Genomic DNA, 12,322 nt, shown 5'->3' with positions numbered 1-12,322 from the left:
TTTGAACCCACACTAGTATTTGTTGAACACCTATCACTTCAGAGGAAAGCAGCAAGTGGTACAAAAAATTAGAAATAAAATCCACACCATCTAACTAATGACACCACATGTCAAGTAGAGACAAATATAGCTGATATGTACCACCTGCTTTGCAACTGCTTCTTTAGCCTTCAGAACCCAAATCAATGAGGTCATTGCTAGAAATGTCTCTCACCTGACTCTAATCATCACCTACATGCCCATTTCACCTACTGAGTTGGAACAGCTTGTCATAAAGGCTTTCTACTCTCATTTTTGTAACTACCCTCTAGCATGGATGGGGCTTACCAGCATGGTGTTCTACAAATGGATGAACACAATCTTATACGGAGTTTGGATTACAAGTAGGTTAAGGCAGGACAGGGCTCTTTAAAGCCAAAAGAAGCTTTATTAAAATAATACACATGCAGGGCACGTGGGCAGCTCAGTTGGTAATCTTGGGACTGTGGGACTGAGTCCCATGTTGGGCTCTCAGCTCAGGGCAGAGTCTACTTGTGGTTCTTCCTCCCCCGCCCCTCCTCCTGCTTGCACATGTTCTCTCTCTCTCTCTCAAACAAAATCTTTAAATATAATACACACATATCTCCAGATGCAAAACAGCTAAACAATCAAACACAGAGAAGACAGAAGTCAACATAGTTCTAAAGAACTAAGAACTCAAACTTGCCAGAAATTATGTATTTGCTTTTCTCTGCCTGTCCATCTTCTTCCCTAAGGCAGGAGATGTGCCATTTGGCAACTTCAGATTCACATCTTCTTTTTGCTACCAGGAAGGAGAAAGTTTCCAGTTTGAATCATGTGATGACCCTAATCCCACCAATGAGCTCAGAACAATGGAGGACTGCATATTCTCCCAGCTTTGGCAAAAGACTAGGCAATGGGCAGCCAAGAGCAGAGTACAATCATGTTGGAAAAGAACACCAACCATTCAAACCGCAGGGGTGAAGAATTGAGGGAGGCAATTCAACAAAAGATGGCTGCTGTTACAAGAGGGGCTCACATGGGCTGAGTGACTTTAAAGGTCAGTTCTACTGTACAGTTGTATGAGGGGAGACTCACAACATATACTAACTTACTGGTATACTTATGTTGAAAAATGTTTTCACTCACATCTCATTCCTTAAATCTATTTTTCCAATGCTTAACCTCATTATATAGAAACACCAATGAAATAAAACAGATGATTTTTTTTCTGTATCCAATTAACAAGGTAAAAATAACATGAACAGCATGATGAGGAAAAGCACTCTTTTTCCTGATGATGACAAGAAAGTAAATGGGTGAAAAAGCTGACCATCTTATGAAACAATTTGACCATAAAAAGCTCCCTTTGGGGCGCCTGGGTGGCTCAGTGGGTTAAAGCCTCTACCTTCGGCTCAGGTCACGATCCCCGGGTCCTGGGATCGAGCCCCGCATCGGGCTCTCTGCTCGGCAGGAAGCCTGCTTTCCCCTCTCTCTCTCTCTCTCTGCCTGCCTCTCTGCCTGCTTGTGATCTCTGTCAAATAAATAAATAAAATCTTAAAAAAAAAAAAAAAAGCTCCCTTTGACCAAGCAATTTCACTTCCAGGAACCTATCCTTAAGAGGCACCTGAAATACAAACATTTAAGCATGAGCAACCACCTTCCCACTGCAAACATTTAACTATCCAAAAACTAAAAAGTACTTCTGGAAAATGTTATATACTGATTCAGTAAGTCAAGTGGCCATTTTTAAACAATTACCAACAAAACCTGTTAGGATGCTGAGCTTTCAAAAGAAACAGGATCCAAAACTGTATTTACAGTGTAACAGGCTACATGCTAAATTGTATTTTCAAGACAGATAAAAATCAAAATGTTAACACAAACCTTATCTCTAGATATTCATGCTCTTTTTGTGCTTTTCTGTATCTCATCCAATTGAAACAGATTTTAAAGCAAAACACCAATCTATTTACTTTCTGTAAAATTAATACTGTCTAAAAAATTCTTTAAAAGTCCCTGCTCTGACAATGTTAAAAAAAAGTTATTACCTACAGGCCTTATAACTGAGTTTTTACTTCATAGTAAGTAATTTAAACTTTGCATACAAATTTTTTTAATGGGGCTGGGAAGGTGGAATAGACTGGATTCAAGCATTTCCTCACTCCATCAGAAATTCTGACAAAGAGGGGCAGTGGCTCAGTCAGGTTAAGCATCTTGACTCTTGATTTTGGCTCAGGTCGGGATCTCAGGGTAGTGAGAGGACTGTGTCAGGCTCCATGCTGGGCATACAGCCTGCTTAAGATTCTCTCCCCTCCCCCCACCCCGACCCACCCTCAGCTCTATCCCTCCCTCTCTCAAAAACAAATCTGACAGAGAACAGAAAAGAGAAGAACAGATCAGCTACAGCCCAAAAAACTATAGAAGATAAATAGAGAAATCATAGAGGAGGAAGAAATCTAGTTCATTTATGGACAGAGGAAAACAGAGCAGAGAAAATAATCAGGGGAGATTAAACATATACCAAAGATCCTAATTTCTATTAGCTGAAGGATGAATGAAAACTATTCTTCGAAAAAGAAAAGGAAAGGTAAGTGACCTTGATTTGGGGGAAGGAATGGTCACAGGAAGAAAGCTATGCAAAGAAGAGAGCCTGATGAAAGTTTAAAAAAAAAAAAAGTGAATTTAAAACATGAATGATTTTAAAAATTCTAGGAGGGAAAAACTGCTACTTATGTCCTCAACTGAATGAGCTAATATTCTTCCATTATACATACTTCATACCCTCCTCCAAGTCCTCTATCGTATGGATTAAGTGGTTTGTGCAATAACAACAGTTCAGCATAATGAAAAAAATCACTGACTTCAGAGTCAAGTGGTTGGAAATCAGGTCCTGACTCTACACACTAACTGTATAAAGTTGAGCAAACTATCACATTCACAGAACAAGGACAACACACTTTTTCGCACTCGGGAGTTTCTGTGAGTCTCTACTGGAAGAACACATATAAATAAATTTTTAACTTAAAACACAGAACAGTGCACTGCTCTTGCTATGGATGCTGTTATGACCATGAATCCTATCACTGTATCACTAGGAGTACATTTTCTCTTTCTTTTCTTTTTGTTTAAAGGTTTTATTTATTTGACATAGAGAGGGAGCACAAGCAGGGGGAGTGGCAGACAGAGGGAGAAGCAGGCTCCAGCAGGCTCCCTGCCAAGCAGAGGGCAGGACGGACACAGGGCTCCATCCCACACCCTGAGATCATGACCTGACCTGGAGGCAGATGCTTAACCACCCCACTATGAGTGGGGTGTTGTCATTTTCAAGATAAGGACTACTTTTGAATCAAAAGCTGACAATAACAGCATTTTACTTAGGAAAGCTAATCAAGAGGAGTCAGATAAAGAGAATGAAAATACAGTTGTAACTGCTCCCTTTCAACTTATCCCAGTCCTCTCTCTCTCTCTCCCAAAATCACCAGAGAGGTTTCTAGAGATTAGATCACTTATAGTAGAGCACACTCTACAGGGCTTTCAATGTCAGCCTGGGCTTTGATAAAAAGGTCCTTTCCAGGTTCGAGATTCTTTCATGAGTGAAGAATCAAGCTAAGAAGAGAAAATAAATTTGAACGGATATCTCCTAATTTACATTCTTAGTCAAACTGGTAAGACTTTTTTGGCTAACATCCTAAATTTGAATGTCCTGACCATAATTATACTTATCTACATAAAAGGAAGAAAATATATATATATATTTTCAAAATTATTACAAATTATGGGATAGCCACACAATGGAACATAAAAGATTTTAAAAGTCACGTGTTTTAAACAAAGCAAATGACACAAATGATACTGAGTTTTAAGGGGGAAGAGGGTAGGACTTGGTCCTCTTTTATGTGCTAATTTTGCTAGAATGTTTTTTGAAAACATGCAAAAGCTCAAATTGTTTAAGAAATGAAATAGGCTACATTCCTGAAAGGGAGAACGGATTTAAGTACTAAAACCCTCATTATACTCTGCTGTATATTCTTTAGCAGGTTTTCTGCCATTCCAAACACGTTTTAAAATCTTATCCTTCACAACTGAGCGTTCAATTTTTTTTTTCAAATTGTTATCGAAGTATGGTTGGCAATGTCATATTAGTTTCAGGTGAACAACACAGTGATCTAACTATCTATACAATACTCAGTGCTCACCACAATAAGTGTAGTCACCATCTGTCAACATACATTATTACAACATTACCGACTATATTCTGTAGGCTGTACTTTCCACATCTGTGATTTATTTTAATACTGAAAGTTTGAACTCTTAATCCCCTTCACCTACTTCACCCATCCTGCCATCCATCCCTCTCTCCTCTGGGCAACTACCAAGTTGTTCTCTGCATGAATCTCTTTTTGTTTTTAGTTTGTTTTTTGTCTTTTTAGATTACACATATTAGTGAAATCATACGGTATTTGTCTTTCTGACTTAATTCAACTAGCACAAGTCCCTCAAGCTCTATCCATGTTGCTGCAAATGGTAAGACTTCTTTTTTTTTATGGCTGAGTGTTATTTTTTTTTTATGGCTGAGTGTTATTCACATACCACATCTTCTTGATCCATCGCTAAATCTAAATCTAGATTCTCAATCTAAATCACTAAATGATGGATGGTTAGAGTGCTTCCATAACTTGGCTATTATAAATTATGCTGAAATGAATGAAGGAGTGCATGTATCTTTTAGAATTAGTGTTCTTGTCTTCTTTGGGTAAATACCCAGTAGGAGAATTACTGAATTGCATGGTGTTTCTATTTTTAATTTTTTGAGGCATCTACATACTGTTTTCCACAGTTGCTGCACCAACCAAACATATGACTGACAGACTTAAAGCAAATTAACTATGGCAAAAGTGTGCCAATCTACAAAGCAAATTACAGTTCCATCTTGATTACAACTTTATTAGTTACTTAAACTAATACATCTTAATAATATTAACCACTTCCATTTCTATTTCCCACCCATATTTTTAAAATACGGAATACAGTAAAATATTCAACACCAACACACAAAGGAAGACAATGGTGCTGACACATCACTGTGGATTTTAGAACCAGGGTACTATATGAAGACCAAAATGTTTGTCAGTCATGAGCAAGAGTTCAAATAGAACCTGAGTATGTACTATGTAAAACTGCAGTCGTGCAAAAGGTTCAAATTACTTACACATCTTCTTAAATGTTTTTTTGAAGTAATCTCTAAGCCCAACATGGGGCTCAAACTCATGACGCTGAAATCAAGAGTCACATGCTCTCTTGGCTGGGCCAGCCAGGCACCCCCAAAATGGTACGAGTACTTATGTGTAAACACATGCACATACAGGCTCATATATTCACGAGGTAAAGACAACTAAGGAAACTACGCCAGTGTTAACGGTGATAATATCTCAACTGTTAGGGTGTTTTCCTTGACATTCTTCTGTGTTTTCCAAATTCTCTAAAAGAAACACGCCATGTTTTTATAATGGCTATTGTTTAATCAACAGATAAATAAAGTGAGGCTGCTACAAAGAATAATGTGAATGTAAAACACAAGTTCAGAACAGAACTCTGTACTAAGCACCATGCTACCAGTGTGGCACAAATTGCTAAAGTTAACTGACAGCCCTATGACACAGATATCCCCTCACTGTGACGAAGAACTTGAGGTTTCCTGAAAGACAGAACAAAGGACACACAGCTATTTAACGGCAGAGACAGTCACTGCACTGAACGCGGTCCTCATCCAAAGTCTGTATGTTTAACTACCAAACAGCCCAACATCAGCAGGAGAGGTTGATATATTCTTCACAACTGAATTTTTTTTAATATAATTTACTGGACAATATACACAAGGTAATGGTCTCCAGTGTTCTATCAGGTAGTCATATTAGGAGCTTGCCATTACTGACCGCAAGCTAAACGTGGGTCAGAGAATTAGGCCTTCCAAGTATAGTTCAGAATATTTCATACATAAAATGACAGTCCCTGGCTCAATGAGACAAGGAATTTTTATTCCAGAGAAACGCATCTGATTCTTCACACTACCTCCTATACAAGTAGTCCGATGAAAAACCTGCTAAACAGCAGACCGCTAAGAAAATGATGAGTAAGTGATAGCCCACGAAGTTAGACTGCCTCACCAGCCTGTCTGCGTCCATATGCTGTCAAACAACAAGATGGGGGAAAAACTCAAAAAGCTAGACTCAAGGGGGCGCCTGGGTGGTTCAGTGGGTTAAAGCCTCTGCCTTCAGCTCAGGTCATGATCCCAGAATCCTGGGATAGAGCCCTGCATCGGGCTCTCTGCTCAGCAGGGAGCCTGCTTCCTCCTCCTCCTCTCTCTCTGCCTGCTTCTTAGTCTACTTGTGATCTCCGTCTGTCAAATAAATAAATCTTCAAAAAAAAAAAAAAAGCTAGACTCAAGATCTTAAAGCAAATGATGCTTCCTCTTTAAAGTAAATAAAGACACACATAGAGCAAAGCTACCACAAACGATCAATTGAAAGCCCAGTGAGAGCATATGCGTGAGAGTAAAGAGGGCAAACCAAACAGGACATATCGTGTTCATGACCCTTAATTAGATTTCTGATAATGTCAATGACTGACAACTATTTTTTGAGCCTAGCACATTTGGGAAATGATGAAAGGACTGCTCCGAATTCCAGTTTTACTCGTGTTACTTGCTCACCCATTGGTAGCGAACTATTTCAGTTTCTGTCCACATAATGAGTTTTTAAAAATGCTTTTTTTCACCAATTACTTTTAAATTACCATCAAATACATACCTTCCTCCTATCGAGTCGTCTTGTGGTTGGGCCCCGGCAGTGTTCCTCTGTGAACGTCGCAGTGACCCCCCTGGATTGTTATTAGGCCGGTTGGACATTGGCACCTCTCTCTTGAAGGGACATACCCTTTCTAGACACTACCATTCACTAAAAAGGAAAAAAAAAGAGAGAGAACGATCAGCTATATGTGGTACAACACAAACCAAATGAAGGGCACCCAAGATGAAGGGGAAATTTTATATAAATAATCTGTATAGTCTTCACCAATGCTAGGGTATCTTATTTGAAATCTGATTCGTATTTTGTAAGATGTCAGGAATATACCAAATTCAAGGCATGTGGTCTAAACCCGGCACATGAAATTAACATAGATTTCACATGGAACACCCAGGAAATCCTCAAAGAAAACAGAGCACAAGCAGAAAGTTATCTTTGCTTCTCCACTTCCTCAGAATACCACAGATCAAGTCCTGTGATAGAACAGGTTTTATTAAAGGAATCTGCCTTGGTACAAACCAGAGCCTCTGGCCTCCAACTCCTCAACCACAGAATTTAAAACAACACGTGATCCTTACTTCACAGTATTGCTGTGAGTAACAAAACCATCATAAATACAAAAGAAACCTTAAAACTATGGAGAAATGAGGAAAAAGCGGCTCAAGTACAGTGAACTGAGAGAAATGGTCCCAGAGATCCCAGATTTCAACATCAGCTATGCTGGCTGTGATCTTGGACAAAACACTTATTCTCTAGATTTCATTTATCTCTTCTGTGAAATCAGTGTATCACCTACCTCAAAGAGTTGTTAGAAATTGAGAGAATAATTCGTAAGTTTAACAATTCAGCTCAAAGCATGGTTCTTAATCATAAATGTGAACTTTCTATAAGAAATGTAATTATTATACAGAAAAAAATGCTGATACTCAAAATCAGTTCAAATGAAGAATCACAGTATGTATAAATCAAACCTTCACAACTTTTCTTAAGCCTCTAGTCAAACTCCAAGTAGAGTTCTTTAATTCCACTTACCCGGGAGGGAAGAGAATGAATGTTGACATTACAGGAACTGGTGCTAAAGAGAATGCAAATTAATCATGACTAAATCTATTACTGGATTTTGTTTTAAGATATTCCATGCCCTGTAACAGGAAGTGTGTTTTCTTGGGAGTTACAGGTTAACCCAAATCAGTAGAAAAGGATTGTTTCTGTCACATATGCCCACATCACCAATTAATACACTAAACAAACTCTGGCGAGAAAGTCCAAATTACTAAAGTGATTATCATCAATTTTAGAAAGAAAAAATGGGAAATAGTATGAAGACACTGAGAAGCAGAAAAATTAAATTTACATGTACCAATATGGAAAGATCTGCCCCAAGATATGTTAGAGGGTAAACAGTGTAAAACTCCCAGCTGTGTGTAGTATATTTAAAAGGTCACTTATGTATCCTTATATATTGTCTACACATTGCAAACTGATAGAAGGAATCGTAAATCACTTCGTGAATACTGCCTGATGCTGAGGGCCACCTGGATGGCTCAGTCAGTTAAGCATCTGCCTTCAGCTCAAGTCATGATCTGGGTGCCAGGCTCTAGTGCTGCACTGGGCTTCCTGCTCAGCAGAGAGCCTGCTTCTCCCTTCTGCCTGCCATTCCCCTTCTTGTACACACACACACACACACACACACACACACACACACACTCTCTCTCTCTCTCTCTCAAATGAATAGATAGATAGAATCTTTTAAAAAAAACAAAAACAAAAACAAAAAAAAAACCTACCTCCCGTTTAAGAAAGAGGACCTGGAATCTGAAGTCTGCGATGAAAGGAGTCATTTTTATTTACCTTTTGTAAGCCATTAGGAATGTCACTCTAACAAAGGAGTTAGAAATGCAGACTCCAGAGTTATGAATCCTGACTCCACACAACTTGTTCCCTGTGCTTCTGTCTACCAGAAGTTTATGGGGATAAAGAACTTACCTCCTAGAGCAGTTGGAAGGATTAAATGAGAAATCCACGCAAACCATGTAACACAGTGCCTCTGGTATTGCAAAGGCTCCGTACATGTTAACTGTTACTCTTATTACTATCAACACTTACTCAAAAGAAAAGAGTACTTGTGGCAAAACAACACACTGAGGGAGACTTCACCATAAAAACCACTGTCAAGGTGAGTCTTACGTTTCTGGCAATATGTTTCAAAGTGAATTTTGCTATAAACACAACAGCATTTTTAATTAAGGATGAGCTTCACAATATAACCTGGGAAGCTCTGTCAAAATACGAATGCCTGCCTTCTGCCCTCAGAGATTCCAATTCTGTGGGTGCAGAAACTGGAGATGTTTTAAAAGAGCTCTATTGGACCGCACCCAAGGACAACTGCACCCTATTACAGAATTAAATAAAAGCTGTTCTATCTCAGAGTTCACCCAAGAAGCTTCACCAATTCAGACATCATGATGCCATTTCACCTGGACCCTAAAAAGCACGGATACAGGAGAACGGTGTGATACTGCTACTTTCACTTTGAAAAGCAAAGACTATTATTAAACAAGTTTGGAAGATCTCACCTGCCTAGTTCCTGCTACTAAATGCACACTGCCTGTCATCGGGTGTTAAGTCATTCAAAGGAGTCTAAGTCGCACTGGTTATTCTGACCTATAGTTACCAAAGTAATCTAAGTAACACCCCCAACATCTTCAGAGCTTGTCCACCAATACCATCATCAGCCCACGGGCTGCACACTGATAATTCTTGAGATTTAAGAGAGAAAGGGTGGCAAGAAAGAAGACACTTATTACAGGGACATCTGGGTGGCTCAGTTGGTTAAGCAGCTGCCTTCGGCTCGGGTCATGATCCCAGCATCCTGGGATCGAGTCCCACATCGGGCTCCTTGCTCGGCAGGGAGCCTGCTTCTCCCTCTGCCTCTGCCTACCACTGTCTGCCTGTGCTTGCTCGCTCTCTCTCTCTCTAATAAATAAAGAAGACACTTATTACCAAAGTTAATCTTTTTTTCTTTTTTTAAAGATTTTATTTTTAAGTAATCTCTACACCCAACATGGGACTTGAACTTACAACCACAAGATCAGGATTGCATGTTCCACAGACTGAGCCAGCAAGGTACCACTTAAGTTGATCTTTAAGGAAGGCTCTGTTTAACTTAGTTTAAAACCCCAGAAAGTAAGTACAAGATTAGTATACGATACAAACAGGACCCCCACCCCCCGCCCCTGTATGCCAGGTTACAAGTAAGTCCAAAGCTGGAAGAGACTCCCTCCAGGAAGACCAAGTTCAACTCTTTACATTACAGACAAATCCAAAAAAGTTCAAGTCTCTGAATCCTGATACTGAGGAGATCTGTCCCTTCTGGAGATCACCACCACCTCAACTTCAATCAAATTTAACTCCTGTTTGGTTCCAGATCAGGGCCCAAAAGTTTTTACTGTGCCGATCATTTTTCCGCCAATCATTTTTCCTTCTTCTTCTATGAATATTCAGTACTGTCTTAACCAATTACTTATGCCTAAATGTATTTCACTAATTAAATTGTAGAACACATTCGAGTTACACCAATATAAAATCTATATTGCTAGAATGTTTTAATAACCTGAAATGAATATGAACTCAAAAGATTCCATCTTCATAATGAAACTAGAAGTTTTAAGCCCAGCTTATTAGTAACCCTAACTACCAAGTCCTGAAACATAGAATTCTTCCATTAGCTTCATTTCTGTGAAAATAATCACTGAGAGGGCGCCTGGGTGGCTCAGTGGGTTAAGCCTCTGTCTTGGGCTTAGGTCATGACCTCAGCGTCCTGGGATCGAGCCCCACATCTGGCTCTCTGCTCAGAAGGGAGCCTGCTTCCCCCTCTCTTTCTGCCTGCCTCTCTGCCTACTTGTGATCTGTCAAATAAAAAAACAGAATATTAAAAAAAAAGAGAGAGAAAAGAATCACTGAGCTTTTTTCACCAAAAACTTGATATTAATTCCTAAAGAAATGAAATAAAATCGATGGCATATAGGACTTTGAACTCAATAGGAAAAGCATAGAAATACTAATGGGAATGTTCAACACTAAAACTCGTGACTTTGTTCACAGCTAATGTCCAAACAACTTACTCACTGTTCAGGGGAAATAGCATTTGAATTTTATGTGAAGAAGTATTTAGTTCTGGGACGCCTGGGTGGCTCATTCAGTGAAGCACCTGCCTTCAGCTCAGGTCATGATCCCAAGGTCCTGGGATCCAACCTACTGACTCCCTCTGCCTGCCATCCCCCTCCCCTTGTACTTTCTCTGACAAATAAATAAATAGGTAAATATTTAATTCTTCAGGCAAACAACTTCTTCAAGAAAAACAGAAATGCTATTAACCTACATTTAAAAATTCATTCTTAAAGTTTTATAAAAAGGACATTCTTTCAAAGAAATTTCAAATGCACTCATTTTGGAAACTGATTTTCCTTCTAATTTTGTATTCAAAAATCACAGGAGAGAGGTTAAGGTTAGGGGAAAAACCTTAAAAATTCAACCATTCATTTAGTGTAAAACTCAGAACACCGAGAGAAACAGATTGCAAAAATTAACTTTAAGATGTGGTAGTTCTTCCTACTCAAATGGCCAAGTATGAAAGGAATACCACAGAGGTTAGTTAGTATTTACGCAGAATTTTTATCACATGAAGGACATCTAATAGAATGGAAAGCAAATCTCCAATTCAGTAACACAGAACGGAGTTCATGAATAGCCCCAAAACGAACTAATGTGTTTATGCATGTAATCATGACCTATTACCTAAGAGGCAACACCGAAAAAAAAAAAAAAACCTGCATTATTTCACAGTAAAGATATTAACACTAAAAAAAGCTAACACTTATATCCACACACAGTGTCTGCAGAAAAGTTTTCAGCTTCCAGAACTGACACTGGAAGTGAACTTATCCACTGTCTTCCCCAAAACCATTTCTTAGGCCCTCTATTTAGAAGTGGTCCTCCAAAGGTGACTTGGTTTGGGTTCAATTCTGAAACCAGAGTTTAATCACAACAGTAATGAACAACTGTGTAACACGTTACTCCTCTGTTTATTCTATGAAGCAAAGTATAAACGTGCCAACAAGCCTCATAAACCATTTTACTATTCCCAATTTACAAATAAGGGAAGGGAAGGGTTACAAAATTAAGTAGCCTGCATGCAACAAGATATGGCATATGGACTTTCAGGCTGCAAGTAATGGCATCCAGAACTGCAAATGTGAACAACTCCATACACCAGATCCAAAAAAAAAGTCTAGACTTAAGAATAAGTATGGTTGAGTTAAACATCCCAGTGGTAGTATTAAACAACTCCAAAATAAAATGGCATAGAAGTCACCCTGGTTTACAAAAGAAGTCATTTTTTCATAAGTAAGAATGTCAAGGACTTCAAACAAGACTATCTTTAAAACAGGAATGAATAACCTTTCAGCTTCCCTAAGAGCAAGGGGTTGAGAGGTGCTGAGAGACAGGAAACAATC

At 38.9% G+C, this 12,322-nt stretch overlaps 1 protein-coding gene across 17 annotated transcripts in view; it reads right to left on the bottom strand.

Moving 5' to 3' along the window:
• TRIP12 (thyroid hormone receptor interactor 12) overlaps positions 1-12,322 on the bottom strand; it is a 141,235-nt gene that overhangs the window by 94,231 nt on the left and 34,682 nt on the right. For all 17 annotated transcript variants that reach the window (XR_013966544.1, XM_080798472.1, XM_080798458.1 and 14 more), the window contains exon 2: positions 6,810-6,956. Coding sequence is in view for 16 of the 17 variants with exons in the window: in XM_080798472.1 (XP_080654598.1) it covers positions 6,810-6,907 (98 nt within the window). In the remaining variant the exon portion in view is untranslated. The remainder of the gene's footprint in view (positions 1-6,809; positions 6,957-12,322) is intronic.

The sequence above is a fragment of the Martes martes genome, assembly GCF_963455335.1.
Source record: "Martes martes genome assembly, chromosome: 3".
NCBI lineage: Eukaryota > Metazoa > Chordata > Mammalia > Carnivora > Mustelidae > Martes > Martes martes.
The sequence above is the reverse complement of the archived record's forward strand: the minus strand, read 5'-3'. Positions and strand labels throughout refer to the sequence as shown.